This window comes from Bacillus rossius, chromosome 5 (genome assembly GCF_032445375.1).
Source record: "Bacillus rossius redtenbacheri isolate Brsri chromosome 5, Brsri_v3, whole genome shotgun sequence".
Classification (NCBI taxonomy): domain Eukaryota; kingdom Metazoa; phylum Arthropoda; class Insecta; order Phasmatodea; family Bacillidae; genus Bacillus; species Bacillus rossius.
This window is the reverse complement of record NC_086333.1, coordinates 80,033,066-80,048,710: the sequence shown is the minus strand read 5'-3', so window position 1 is coordinate 80,048,710 and position 15,645 is coordinate 80,033,066. Positions and strand designations below refer to the sequence as shown.

Here is a 15,645-nt window from a genome sequence, read left to right as displayed (position 1 = left end):
GAGCCGCTAACACGGACACTCCCCTGACCAGCGCGGGTGTTGCGATTCTGGACGAAACGTTCGCAACAAAGAAATTGGTTGTCTGTAAAGTCGGTTTACGGACGATAGTTTAACGTGACAACGTCATAACAAAACATTGATGAAATGATTGCATTCTTTTATGAATAAAATTTAATAATTTTTATTGAATTATCACTATTTTGTATGGATACAAAGAAGTAGTGAAATGATATCTACAATTTAATTGATAAATTTACTTTTATTTACACTCAATTCAAATATGTTTGTTACTTTAACGAAGAGATTATTTTAACCATAACTTTTATACATGTTTGCTATTTAACTTCTTCCAATCTGTGTTATTCCGTTAAGGATAGGACGATGATAGAAAAAGTAGGGAACGAATGGGAGTGTTTTCAAGTTTAATGTGCCTCGAAAAAAGTCAAACCGATGGTTGTTCCAATCGAGTGGAAAAGAGAGATAGATGCGGAGCAAGCGTACAATGAGCGTAACGGGACACTTTTTCGTGCGTGCAGCCGGCGTTCATCGATTTATTAGACGTTGTCACGTCGAAAAACGTTTTCCTTGGCATTCCCTACAAGCCAAGCGAACATGCAGTGAAGTGCAGGTGGTGGCGGGGGCGGGCGCTACCTGCGTCACGCGCGCACGTCGCACAGCCGCACGACGGCCACGACGCCCTGGCGCGCCGGAGCGGCGGCGGCGGGGGCGGCGCGCGGGCGGCGGCGGCACGCGCCGGCGCACACCAGCAGGTTGAGCGCGAGCAGGCCGCAGCCGGCGGCGACGGCCAGGCCCAGGGGGGCGGCCGGCGGCGGCGGGGGCGGCGGGTCCAGGGCGCCGAGCGCGGCGGGCGCGCAGGTGGGCGCCGCCCCCGGGCCCGGGCTGCTGGGGGCGGGGCTCACGCCGCCCTCCGGCTCGGGGGCGGGGTCCGCCAGCCGGCCGTGGGGCGGCGCCGCCTCCAGGCCCGCTCGCTCCAGCTCGGGCACCAGGCGCAGCCACACGGACAGCTGGTGCGCGCGGTAGTGGGTCTTCACGCGCGGCTTCAGGCCTGCACACCACCCCCCCCCTCTCTCTCTCAATGTTCGAGTCCCTCCACCGATCCCGCCATTTCAACACCGCCTTATAGGTAGAGGCCTGAAAAATTTGCGGATTCATTTCGTGAAACGCTACAATTTAAATAATTATACCTTAGTGCTGCTTCCGACATTGGTTCACTGTTAATCTGGAGTAATGAGGGCCAATTAGAGACCCTCACTCATAGAAGTGTCGAATCACAGGTCAACCAGTCGAGACGACTCACAAGTCAACAGCCAATGAACAGTTGGCATTTTCCCGGGTGTGTAGAGGAAATTGGAGTCTATCCTGTAGGTCATTGAACCCGCGAATTTTTCCGGTCTCTACTTATAAGTAACCCACTATAATCCTCTTCACAGACATCCACACATGAACAAGCAGTAGCAGGCAGCACTCCGCGGGCCCCTGGTTCGATGCCCGGCACTGGCACACGGACCACGTGGCCCGCAGTGGCTGTGGTGACAATACAGTTCGCGGCACACTGTGTCGCGGTGTTGTCTGATCAAGCAAACAGTCTGAGCGAGCTCAACCGGGCATCTCCCCCCCCCCCTCCTAACCTAACTAAAACTAAGTGTAAGTAAAGGTCTGGGTCAGAGAGATACTCTCAAGTGCGTCTCAGGCCGAAGCCTGTACGCTGTAATCATGCAGGGTTTAAGCCATGCGGGAGAGGAAGCATGCATCATGTGCTAGGAGGGGGATTGGCCAGCCATGGCAGTGATTGGCGCCATGACTAACTCCCCTCACTGACTGGTACTCTAAGCCGTGATCGCCGACACATCGCACTCGTGTCTCAAGGGTCATGAGTTCGATCTCAGCGCCCGGATTGACTTGGTACGTGATTGTTTTCGGAGTGAACTGTAATCTTGGAGGCCCCATTGTCTCAAGCTTCTGTCAATAAGTGTGTCGCATAATGCTAAATAACAGACAAACACCAGTGGTGGCCAAACCTCGGCGCATACTGAGTGGCCAATGGGGGAAGGAGCATTTCTTGTTCGACTGTAGTTGTACAAGCACAGAGCTGCAGCACGTACTGACGTGAGCGCCAGCCACAGTTGTTGAGATGTCTTTTGGGGCTCCGTGTTGCACTGCGGTCTCTCAGATCTCCACATGCAATGCCGTAGAGACCTGTAAAATTCGCGGATTCATTGACCTCTAGGATAGACTCCACAGTCCTCTAAATACTCGCGGAAATGACACCTGTTCATTGGCTACTGACGCGTGAGATGTCTCAACTAGGCTGTCCGCAATTCGGCACTTTCTTGGTTTAGTGTTTCCCATTGGCTCACAGTTCCCCGGATAAAATGTGGGCCAATCGCAGAAGCGGTACGAAGGTATAGTTGTTTTGATGCTAGCCTATCGCGAAAATGAATCCGCGAATTTTGCATGTCTCTGAAATGCGTCAAGAAAGTTGTCCCTCTGCCGACTCGGTCCAGCCGGCCGGTCCTAGCTGACTGGTAGTTGTCGTGTGTGCTGTCTTCTCTGACTAGCTTTTACTTTGTGATGTAGATGGGGCATGTTTGCTTTCAGAGACGATGGTTAATATGTCTTGGGCGAAGTGCACTAATAGAAAATGCTAAGTGTGGCAGTCATTTTAGTCCAAGTGTTAATTTAATATAAGTAGAGTCCCGGAAATTTCGCGGATTCCTATGGCCTCAGAATAGAATTCAAAGTTATAGGTGTGCTCGTATCATGTTTACTTTCCCATTGGTTGATTTCTTAGCGAGAACATTATTATCCTTGTTATTTGGCACTACCTGATTCGCTTACTTTTCTCCTAGCTGGAAATCGTTGGCTCACGATCGTAGAGGGGCGTGTCCAGATAACTGCGGTCCAATCATGAACACAGTGCGACAGTGTGGAGGTTTGCATTCTAACTTGCGACTAAATGAATGCGCTAAAATTCCGTGGCTCTAAATATAAGACATAAAGACTCGGGATGTTAATTTTGTTGTGTCTAGTGAGAAAAAAAAGTAATTGTATTTTTGTGTGTAACTGGTAATATGGCACCTCACTTGAAGAACACGACAAGTGCACCTTGTGTGCGTGGAGAGGCCAGTGCATGCAATGTGCCCGCGGCTCCTGCAGGCCGGAGTGGACTCCTGGGGCGCCGGAGGAACTGTGGACGGGACACCCCGCGGGCAGGCGCCTGCTGCGCCTCTCCCTCGCCCGCAGAACAAGGAGGGAGCTGCACCACCATGTACTCGCATGGTGGTTTGCGGTCAAGGGCGTACAAAAAAAAACCCTGTCAAAATATATAAAAATATATTATTCCCTCCAAAAAAAAAGGGGGGGGGGGGGTTTGTCTGTAAAGTCGGTTTACGGACAATAATTTTACGTGATAACGTCATAGGAAAATATTGATGAAAAATTGCTTACTTTTTAATTTTCAAATATTATTTACAGTTTTTTGCAAAATTTAATTTAAATAATTTGTTTGAATATAATCACGAACAATTAGTTTAAAAGCCCTGCCTTAACCTGTTTGATATTGTAGAAGATTTTCTCGCACGGTGCGGTTGGCCGGTTCTTGCACGCTCGGCTCAGGCGGAACGTGACAATGTCATGCCTTTTTCGTGCGTGCAGCCCCGGCGTTCATCGATTTATAAGACGTTATCACGTCAAAAAAAAAAAGATAAGAAATCACGTGAAAGCAAACAGCGGGCAAAGTGGTTCCACGCCCCAACTCCGACACACGCTTCTCGCTTGCAGTCTCCGCTAGACGCGCCAGTCAAGTGGAACCTCGTGACGGCAGCCAGTTGGCCCGAGCGGCTCGCCTTTCCGTCTGCTTCCTTTATGCTTCAAGGAGTGGGCGAGGCTCAAGTGAGATAATTGCTGCCAACCTCCCCTCCCCCTCCACACCCCCTACGCAAGCCCTCGCGCTATTTCTGGGCTCGTGAAGTTGGCGGGAGTTCGCCAGAGGTCGAAAATTCCGTTACGAGAACTGCTTTCCGTGGGAACGCGCAACTTGGGAGGGAACGAAGACTTAGAGCCTCGCAACTTCGCTAAGTCCTTCCAGCCCGCGACTGCCAACTTGCCGCGAGGAGATGGGAAGGAGGGGGGGGGGGAAGGTGCGTCTGCGGAGTCAGTCCTTCAAGTCGCCCATCGCGAGAACGCTGTGATCAATTACATTCCCAGCAAAAAAAATTCCGGTTTGAAACATATAACTAAATTAGGAAATCAGTAATGTCAACAAATTTACCGAGACGCCATGCGCTGGTGACGAAAGGTTAAGGTGTGCACGCCTACAAACATAACCACCGAGTACTGCTAACGACTTACGAGATAGAGGAAACCAGACGGTCAACGCCAGATTCAGAATGTTGCCAACGGGGACAGTTAGATGTGCCTTGAACCCAGTATGGCGCGTAGGTAGTGCGTCACAGGTATCTCTCCGAGTGCATTGTTCCGCCAATATGTGTCAGACGTCCTGGATGCCCAGCAGGTTATCGCAAAACGCGTGTAATCGTTTCTCGTGACACGTCTCAGAGGATCTGCCAGTGGCATCCTGACGGACACGAATGTCAAAGGGATTACACCCCTGTTTATTTGCTAACCCAGCCCTCCTAGCCGTGTGGGCCCCCACGGGGCGGTGATACGGATACGCCGTATACGCGAGACAGGAGAGGTGTTAGAGATCCAGCTATGTCCAGAGGCTGAGGCTACCCATCCCAGTATAGACACCCAGTGGCGAAGCTAAGGTGACTGGCGCCCCTGGCCAGAACTGAAAATGGCAACCCCCCCCCCCCCCCTGCTCCGGCGCCCCTGGCGGGGGCTATCCCTGCCACCCGCTTGCTACTCCACTGTAAGACACCACTGTCACCCCCTGCCTCACTCAGCTAGTCAGACAACCGGCTGCGTCCTAAGCTCTCAGACGTCATCCTGAGGCTGTGAGCCGCGCCAGACGAGCCCCTGGGATGAGAGCGAGTGGTCTGCGGCTGGTGCTACACCACAGGAGCGGTCGCCACTCGAACACCTACTGGTGTTGTCCTTGCCGACACAGTTGGACGCAGAGCCAGAGTCCCCTGCTCGCCTCCTGCTGGGGTCCCGGGAGACAGCTGGCTCTACACTCACCCAGCTCCAGGTAGCGCTGATGCACTCCCTCGTAGAGCTGCCACTGCAGGCCCCTGGAGCGACTCCTCTCCCGGGACACTGGGAGGACCGCGTCCTGCTCTGCTGGGTTGGGGTCCCTGCCACACACACACTCCACTTGCCCCGGCTCCACAGGGTTATATATAACTACTACTTCTAATACCGGCTTTAGGTAACAATACAACAATAACATTCTTCTGGATCGTTTCATGTATTGTATTGTATTGTTAATTGTTAAGATCTTAATTTCTTAAAATATAAAATTTGAAAGGTGCAAGTGTTGTTAATAAGAGAGAAATATTATTAAGATACAACACTGAAGATCTACAATATAATTAATTGGTTGGAGTTCTATACAACCACCGCGGATTTTGTTATTGTAGGATATTTGTTCCATTGAATGAATTGGGAGAAATACCTTTATTTCCCACATATTTTTGGTATCGTGTTACAACCCCAAATTATTTCAATGAAATAATTTTTTGCCAGAATTAGCGGTGGTTGTATAGAAATTCGTACCATTAAACATAATTCGGACGCTCAGTGTTCTGTATTAAATACTTTCTCTATTATTTAGAATGAAAATGGTGTTCAGCTCAAACTCAAAACACGTGTACCGGTGTTGGGAAGCACATTAGACCATAAGCAACATAGACCAATTTCTCAGGGGGGGGGGGGGGGGGGACTGGAGTCATGTGCGTGGGTTTTAACCGACATAAGTCATCTCTGGTTATACGGTTCTCGTATGTCGTACACTGCCCATATTTTGGCATTTAAGCATATAATTAGCCGAAAACCTTAAAAAATGTACAGAAAGTTTTCCATTAAACATAGTTTTGACGTTTACTTTTATCAACACCGTTTCACAGTCACGATTTTGTAGGCTTAAGCGCCCCCCTCCCCCTTGTGAGGGTCTGCTTGATTCCAGGGGGAGGGGGGGGGGGAAACTGACCCCCTGGCCCCCTGGCCCCCTGTCCCTGCTCTTGGGTATATGTGTTTTCAACTTTATTTTGTTGGGATCAACCTGCAACACAAGCTTGTAGGTCGAACTCAGACTCAACCTCTATAGCATTTACATATAGTGTTTAGTCGCTGTATAGCATTTTTTCCTTCACGGCCACGTGTCCACCTTGCAGCGATGGGGAGGTGTTGGGGAAGAGAGAGAGAGAGAGAGAGAGAGAGAGAGAGAGAGAGAGAGAGAGAGAGAGACGACCCAGGTGTCGCGACATAAAGCCAGCCCCCTCCCCCTCGTCTGCGCCAGACAGCGCGGCTATCCGTCACGCCTTATTGCCCGCGCGACACATGACGAGACCTGCTGGCAGCTCCGCCCAGCAGCGCAGAGCAGAGCAGAGCAGAGGGCCGCGTGCAGCGACAGACATATTCCGACCTTGCGGCCGGCATTTCTCAACGTTCCCCTCCCAATATGCGCCCTTTAAGGGTAGTGTGGGAGTATCTTCCAGTTCTCTTTAATCATTCCAGAGCTTTTAGGAAAACAGAACTGTTAGGGATCGCTCCCTGTTGTAGATCGGGAGGGTATTAGACCAGCGGCTGGGGCCACCAACCCAGCATAGTCGCCGCCTCAGCCCCTCTACCGCACTCAGCTGACCAGACAGTTGGCTGTGTCCTGAGCCCTGAGACTTTATCAGCACTGCTGGCGCCTACCCCGATATCCCACATCACGCTGGGACTCCTCAAAACACCCCAGTGAACCCGTGGTCCGGTGGAGGCCTACCCAACCTCTGCCAGCTGTCCGGGCTAGCACCGGAGCTGTGTCGTCGCTCACCACGTCGACTCCTCAAAGGGCTAGGGAACCCTTGGAGCCTGCTCCAAGCGATCGGAGCACCACCAACAAGTACGAGGCCTGCCCAATCAGAATCCAGGGCCTTGGAGGAAACCTCAGCGGGACACTGTTCAGCGACAGGCATCAGCTAGTTCCACTGGTCCCAGGTTATGCCATGTGCTGCGACTGGTCATTCTCGACCATCCACGGGACCCGCCTAGCGCGACGCTCGCCGGTGCTTCTAGCGCGGCGTCGCCTCTGAGCTGGCGCGCAGTCTTCTCCCAGTGCACAGTTTAAAGCATGTAATGCAAGTACCTTGAGTGCTTTCAACAATCTCTAACAGGATGGTTCATCTAAAAAAAATTTGTTGTCTGTATAGTCGGTTTACGGACGATAGTTTAACGTGAAACGTCATAACAAAACATTTATGAAATGATTGCATACTTTTATGAATAAAATTGAATCATTTTTATTTTAATAATAAAAGAATAACTACTTGAAATTATACTAGTAATCAGATTTTTAAAATGCAAGAATAATTAACCTTTATTGCCGAAATTGTTGTTGTAATAAGCAATGAAAACCACATTAACGTTTCACTTCACTTTATAAACAGTCGACGAAACAGTTCACGTGTAGATGACTTGTAATTAATTTAAAAAACTGGCGTTTAGCTATAAAGTTTAAATATAATTATGAACAAGTTTTCATATAAATAAAGTGTAAACAAATATCTATCATCAATTATATGAATCACCATAATTTTTTAGTCAATTGTAACATAACCTATTATTACTGCACTCGCCGACAGCGTAACGGAACACAGCGTAACGGAACAATGAGCGCAATGGGACACAGCGTAATAGAACACTTTTTCGTGCGTGCAGCCGGCGTTCATCGATTTATTAGACGTCACGTAAAAAAAAAAAATCAGAAAACACTCGTCTTAGCCATTTTCACTGTCTTATAATTACAGTTTAAAAACTAAATAAGGAAACAGAACTACTCATCCGCCCTCAGAAAAATTCTTACATGCTTTTCGTAAACAGACACCAGTGGGATCACGTGTGCGCGGGTAGGCGGGCCCATTGAGAGCGCTGTAAGACTGTGTGTGTTGTAAGCTATCGTCCAGATTGTACGGCCCCTGCTTCTTACTGGCAACCCTACACTCGCGCGAGATATTTACTTCAAGCACCTGCCCTATGTTTCAACCTGCTGATGAGGTTAAACCTTTTGTTCACTGGGCACGCAATAGAGGTGGGTCGAAAAGTATCAACCTGATACTTAAGAACTGATACACGCCTGTATCAGGTACGGCAAACGAGTACACTTGAAAAGTATCAGAGACTTTAGTATCAGTTCAGAATTCAGCTGGAACAACACCACGGCCAATGAGCTCAGTACCCGATCGCAGATGACGGTCACTTGGGCGGAGCTTGTGAAAGGGGAGGGAGCAGGAACGACGAATAAGGGATAAAGAAGGGAAAGAATGTAGGGGAAGGCGTTGAAGCCTTGAAGGAGAGGCGCAAAGCGATATTGTTACAAGCAGGGCTGCCACTCATGGGTTTTTCCACCCAGATCTGGGTTTTTCCAATGGTGTTTGGGTTTCTGGGTTTTTAAATAATGAATTCCAACAATTCTAGGTTTTTTATAATTTTAATTATTTTTATACCTAAAACAATAATAAAGGTAGTAGCTACTGTATCTGTTGCAATATCTGTTTGATAAATGCAAACAAGTCTATGTGTTTCACACACAAAAATACATATAAACACAAAACTAGTTTTCAAGAAGCTAAGTCGAATATTAAATTAGACACATTCTTCAAAGAGGCTTGCAGAACACAAAACCAATGCAACAATTAACCTTCAAACCAATCTTGTAGAATCAGACTCTGAATAAAGACTAACGTACATGATGCAGTTTTATAAAAACAATTACCGGTTTAAAGGATGCAGTGATGGTGTTTGTTTTGTCATGTATATATTTGTAGGTTTTTTTATGATATGTACTGGTCCAAGAATTACTTATACAGCCATTTTGCTGCAGTGTAATTTTCTTGTATTGGTTGTATTTAACCGTTTTCAGTCTTGTAAGGTAATTAATTGTTTTATATTAAAACCAGTTATGTTTATATTTTTGAATTAGTACGCAAACATTTTCAACGATAGCATTTTAGACGCATCTGGGTTGTTTACCCATGTGTCTGGGTTTTTTTGTAGGTTATCTAGGTTTTTCATGAATATCAGAGTGGCAGCCCTGGTTACAAGTCGTTTTGTTTATTGTCCTACTTCAAAGTATGCTCAGTGCGCAGTGCGTGCACCGTCTCGTTCAATAATAAAACTAATGAAATTTTAATATTAAAAAGTACATTAATACAAGATATAATATTTATATTTGTGCACCTAACAGCTATGAAAATGCAAATAAATTCTCAGTTGACATTAATCAATGTATGTAATCAACATATGGACTTTCTTTTTTCGAAAACAATTAGTAACTAGTGTTTTTATACATTAAAAATTCACGATTTTATCAAAAATAAAAAATAAAAAAACAGAGAGGTACATTAGTGAGCATACTATATCAATGTTTACGTTTCAAATGTTTCTTCAGATTAGTCGATGATTTATAACTCAGTTTTTGTTTACACAAATTACAATTAGCAAACTCATTATTTTCCGTGAAAAAATTCCACACAAATGAAGTCTTTTTCGTGCACTTATCCATTCCTTATTTCACTATAAAGATACTAACTACAAAGCATGACAGCCCGCAAAATGGTGATACACGGCCAGGACGAACTGCAGTGAATGTTGAACTGATTGATACTGGCTGTATCAGGCGGGCATGAGAGTAACAGAGGTAGAGAATTACCGGGCGTGATAAATAATGTATCAGATTCTCCTTCTGGTCGCACGGTCTGCGTACGCGGAGCTTTGTTGCCTCCTGGGACCGTCTGATACAGAAGTATCAGAGACTTGTACCTAGGTACATTACTGTATCTGTATCAGGTTGGGACTGATACCGAAAATTGCTGTCCCAACCCACCTCTAGCACGCAATAACGCTACGGAAAACTTTCAGGTTTTGCTGTACTGGGAATATCTAAACAAGCATAACATTTTGTTTTTATTAAAATAAGATTTAGAGGGGACACGTGTAGCATTAAGAAAACCAAACGTTTTTTCCAATATAAAATAAAAATAACATTCGTATTACAAAAAAATGTTAAAATAAAAAGATTAATAATACATTTAGTTCAAACTTGAGCTCCTTTTAAAACAAATTGGTGATACATCGAATACAATACTCAGTTATCTGTTGTGCCTATCATTTAAGGCTAGATTTTTATTTCGTGGAAAATAATTCTAATGGAATGAGCAGCGTAAACGATAGTAAGATTTTCGATATCCACCATTTAATTTTAGGAGGAAAAAAACTGTAATACTTAAACGTATAAACATTTGTTTTTACAAATTATAATTTTTACTGTAGTTTTCTATGAAAAAAATGTCAGAGGAAGGATTGTAAATTTTAAACGGAGCGTTTCAGGACGATATAGGTACGTGTACAAAATGTTATTCATTTACATATTTGTTAAGGAAGCAACACTGAATAAACTCGCATGTCGCTGTTCTAATAATCCTAACGTGAAAGAATGAAATTAATAAATTGAATCGGGCGTTTCTTTATGAGGATGAGAATTTTTTTTTGTTTGATCACTTCCACTGCTCTTGTGTGCAGAAACGAACGCAGAATTTAATTTAGGTTCTTTTAATTGGGGGGGGGGGGGGGGGGGGGAGGGAAACATCATTTCCCGCTGTTTACTTTCAAATTGTTTCCATTTGTTGGTGGGAATGATTGATTTTTTTTTATAATATCGTGGGAAAAGGGCGTGTGTGTGTCCGTGCAGGACGGCCATGTCGCCGCAGGTGTAGGGGAAGGGGGGGGGGGGAAGTATGCTTTTGCGTTATCGCCTCACTGAGCCGTGCGTGCGCCGATAAGACCTATAAAAAAGAAGTATGGTTGTTCGAGATGCATTCTGCGAGAGGTCACGTGGTCAACTGCCCCTAATGGCGCCGGCCACTGCAGATGAATGTATTCTCAGAAAAAGAAATTGGTTGTCTGTAAAGTCGGTTTACGTGACAACATCATAACAAAACATTGATGAAATGATTGCAAACTTTTATGAATAAAATTGAATCATTTTTATTGAATTATCACTATTTTGTATGGATACAAAGAAGGAGTGAAATGAAATCTACAATTTAATTGATAAATTTACTGTTATTTGCACTAATTAATTCAAACATGTTTATTACTTTAACGAAGAGATTATTTTAACTATAACTTTTATACATGTTTGCTATTTAACTTCTTCCAATCTGTGTTATTCTGTTAAGGATAGGACGATGATAGGAAAAGTAGGAAACGAATGGGAGTGTTTCAAGTTTAATGTGCCTCGAAAAAGTCAAATCGATGGTTGTTCCAATCGAGTGGAAGAGATATAGATGCAGCGCAAGCGTATAATGAGCGTAACGGGACACCGCGTAACGGGACAATGTGCGTAACGGGACACTTTTTCGTGCGTGCAGCCGGCGTTCATCGATTTATTAGACGTTGTCACGTCAATAAATAAATTTATGTGCTGTTACTTTAGATTCCTTTGGAGACCAGTTGACAAGAAATAATTCGTAATACAACCAAAAATATGTAAAATCGTACAACACATGGCTATGGTTAGTTTTCAATACATGAAATACGTTTTTCGAGATAATACTCAATAAAAAAAACTAACACACACATACAATTGTATGAATACTGGAGAATTTTTTTATGGATATAGTGTGATGTTAAGCCACCCATACACCACACTGACTACAGACAGATTAAGGATTAGTTTCACACTGATTATTATTATTTTATCTTATTGTTGCGCAAATTTAAATTTTTACTATCAAACATAACTTACATTATAAATGTTTGAGAATAAATATTACACCATTATCAAGCATAACATTATTTTAAATCGTTTTAAGAATAAAGAATAATAATACATCAATAACCATAGAATCATTCTTATTAGCATCTGTACAATTCGATTGTTTTTGTTTGCTATTTTAATGCTTTTTACGCAGCAAAGTTTTGAATATTTAGATAACTCGTGAAGTTTGTGGGGGTTCTATAACAATATTTATTTATTCTGTAAGGTAAAAGTAAACTCTAATAAGTGTCCGGTATTTTCTATTTACCTTTAGAAACGAAAACAGGAAACAGAAAATATCAAGAGTGTACATTTTTTAAGCTACCAAAGGACATAGATTGGGACAAAAAGTTCAAGTTTACCAGGGAGATTCGAACCATCGCCCACAACACGCATGACGTCAGAGGGTCACGTGGGCCAATCAGTGATCAGTGTCCGTCGAGCACTGTTTAGGACATTGAAATTGTAAACGGGCTTTTAGCTTGACTCGTTGTCTGCCCGCCGCTCTGCATGTTCGGGCAGCTGTCAGCAGGAGATGCTCGCTTCGGGGCCTCCCTGGCAGTGCGCCTTGCGGGGCCCTGACATCTCACCAGGGGCCTGGCAGGAGGAAGGAACAGCCCTCGGAGGAAAGGACGTTCGGGGGGTCCACATTGGAAAATTTGAAAGTTAAACTCTATGAAACAACATTTTAAAGCCAACATGGCACTAAAAATTAAATTATAGTTATCATAATTTGGCTTAAGAATTTTAAATATTCCTTCCTGATTAATTATACTGGGATAACATTTGGTTATAAAAAGTGTTAATGCTAAAAATCCGTTGAAATCGTGTCATTACACGAGGCAATACAATTTTTTAAAGTTTTTTCTAATACGTAATCATGAAAACCTAATTGCAACCGAAAGGCATTGACCAGAAATTTAAATTAAACGGAAGTTGCAATTGAATTGTTCCTTTTCAAATTAATTCCCATTATTTTTCACAGACACCCAGACAGACCAGCGATGGCGAACTGTGCTTCACTTCTGCCACGTCAGCTGGTGTCTGGCTACTGCCGGCGCAGCCTGCTTGTTCCGTCCTGGACCCGGTGGACGGGGACCAAGCCAACTGCAGGCGTCCCTCCGGAGAGAGCTGCACTCACCCCGAGGCGGCGAACGAGGCCAGGTAGGCAATCAGGCTCTCCGACAACCCAGCCTCAGCCCGGGTGTAGTTGGCGGGGCCGTCCGCCAGGGGCGCCCCTAGCGCGAACCGCAGCAGCTGCCCGCGCGCATCTGCCGGCCGCTGCAACACAGCGCATGTCCTGTTGCATCCTCGCCTGTCTCGCAGAGTAGGCACGACTACCTACTAGTTGCAACCTCGCCTGTCTCGCAGAGTAGGCACATCTACCTCCTAGTTGCATCCTCGCCTGTCTCGCAGAGTAGGCACGACTACCTCCTAGTTGCATCCTCGCCTGCCTCGCAGAGTAGGCACGACTACATCCTAGCTGCAACCTCGCCTGTCTCGCAGAGTAGGCGCGACTACCTCCTAGTTGCATCCTCGCCTGTCTCGCAGAGTAGGCGCGACTACCTCCTAGTTGCAACCTCGCCTGTCTCGCAGAGTAGGCACATCTACCTCCTAGTTGCATCCTCGCCTGTCTCGCAGAGTAGGCACGACTACCTCCTAGTTGCATCCTCGCCTGTCTCGCAGAGTAGACACGACTACATCCTAGCTGCAACCTCGCCTGTCTCTCAGAGTAGCACGACTACCTCCTAGTTGCAACCTCGCCTGTCACGCAGAGTAGGCACGACTACCTCCTAGTTGCATCCTCGCCTTTCTCGCAGAGTAGGCGCGACTACCTCCTAGTTGCATCCTCGCCTGTCTCGCAGAGTAGGCGCGACTACCTCCTAGTTGCAACCTCGCCTGTCTCGCAGAGTAGGCACATCTACCTCCTAGTTGCATCCTCGCCTGTCTCGCAGAGTAGGCACGACTACCTCCTAGTTGCATCCTCGCCTGTCTCGCAGAGTAGGCACGACTACATCCTAGCTGCAACCTCGCCTGTATCTCAGAGTAGCACGACTACCTCCTAGTTGCAACCTCGCCTGTCACGCAGAGTAGGCACGACTACCTCCTAGTTGCATCCTCGCCTGTCTCTCAGAGTAGCACGACTACCTCCTAGTTGCAACCTCGCCTGTCACGCAGAGTAGGCACGACTACCTCCTATTTGCATCCCCGCCTGTCTCTCAGAGTAGCACGACTACCTCCTAGTTGCAACCTCGCCTGTCACGCAGAGTAGGCACGACTACCTCCTAGTTGCAACCTCGCCTGTCTCGCAGAGTAGGCACGACTACCTCCTAGTTGCAACCTCGCCTGTCTCTCAGAGTAGCACGACTACCTCCTAGTTGCAACCTCGCCTGTCACGCAGAGTAGGCACGACTACCTCCTAGTTGCATCCTCGCCTGTCTCTCAGAGTAGCACGACTACCTCCTAGTTGCAACCTCGCCTGTCACGCAGAGTAGGCACGACTACCTCCTAGTTGCATCCCCGCCTGTCTCTCAGAGTAGCACGACTACCTCCTAGTTGCAACCTCGCCTGTCACGCAGAGTAGGCACGACTACCTCCTAGTTGCATCCCCGCCTGTCTCTCAGAGTAGCACGACTACCTCCTAGTTGCAACCTCGCCTGTCACGCAGAGTAGGCACGACTACCTCCTAGTTGCATCCCCGCCTGTCTCTCAGAGTAGCACGACTACTTCCTAGTTGCAACCTCGCCTGTCACGCAGAGTAGGCACGACTACCTCCTAGTTGCATCCTCGCCTGCCTCGCAGAGTAGCACGACTACCTCCTAGTTGCAACCTCGCCTGTCACGCAGAGTAGGCACGACTACCTCCTAGTTGCATCCCCGCCTGTCTCTCAGAGTAGCACGACTACCTCCTAGTTGCAACCTCGCCTGTCACGCAGAGTAGGCACGACTACCTCCTAGTTGCAACCTCGCCTGTCTCGCAGAGTAGGCACGACTACCTCCTAGTTGCAACCTCGCCTGTCTCTCAGAGTAGCACGACTACCTCCTAGTTGCAACCTCGCCTGTCACGCAGAGTAGGCACGACTACCTCCAAGTGCAACCTCGCCTGTCACACGCAGTAGTCAGAGCCCCGCCTAATTAAAATCCGTGTGCAGCAGGCATTTATAAAAATAAATAGTGTTTTATTCTAAAATAATATGTCAAGATTTTTTTAAGTTAATGATATTAAAAAAAAGTTGTAATCACAAGTATTCGTGTATCTTCAAATCATAGCTGCAACAATATTTGGGGATTAAATTACTTTATGAAGGTTTTTGTGACAGTTTGTAACTTTAGTCTTCATAATAATTTGAATGATGTTTCCGGCATTGTTTCCGTATGCCGCACATGCACGGGAATAATGGCGACATGCATGGATCACGCCGAGGCCCAGCAGTCACGGCGATAACCAGCGCTCAGTCACGCGCCGACTGATCGCGGCCCGGATATTTTACAAATGTGCGCTCTCGCGGCGCGCATGCTAATTAGCGGCGCCTGCAACTTCCACAGCCCGGCTTCAAGCGGACACGCCACTGTTTTTTCCTCACAGCGAGCCTGCTTCGTTCCAGGACATGCGCAACGGTGTTTACGCGAAAAAAAAAAAAAAAAAAATTAATTAAAAGAGTCTTTCAGTTTTCTTCAGAGATGTGTAAACGTCTAATC

General features: G+C 46.4%; 1 protein-coding gene across 1 annotated transcript in view; it reads right to left on the bottom strand.

The window, feature by feature from the left end:
- Positions 1-656: 656 nt before the first annotated feature.
- The window catches only part of LOC134532313 (neuroligin-2-like), a 60,735-nt gene continuing 45,746 nt past the window's right edge, over positions 657-15,645 (bottom strand). Inside the window, exons 6-8 of the mRNA XM_063368732.1 lie at positions 13,089-13,228; positions 5,164-5,279; positions 657-1,066 (exon numbers count right to left, since the gene is read on the bottom strand). Of these exons, the coding sequence (XP_063224802.1) occupies positions 657-1,066; positions 5,164-5,279; positions 13,089-13,228 (666 nt within the window). The remainder of the gene's footprint in view (positions 1,067-5,163; positions 5,280-13,088; positions 13,229-15,645) is intronic.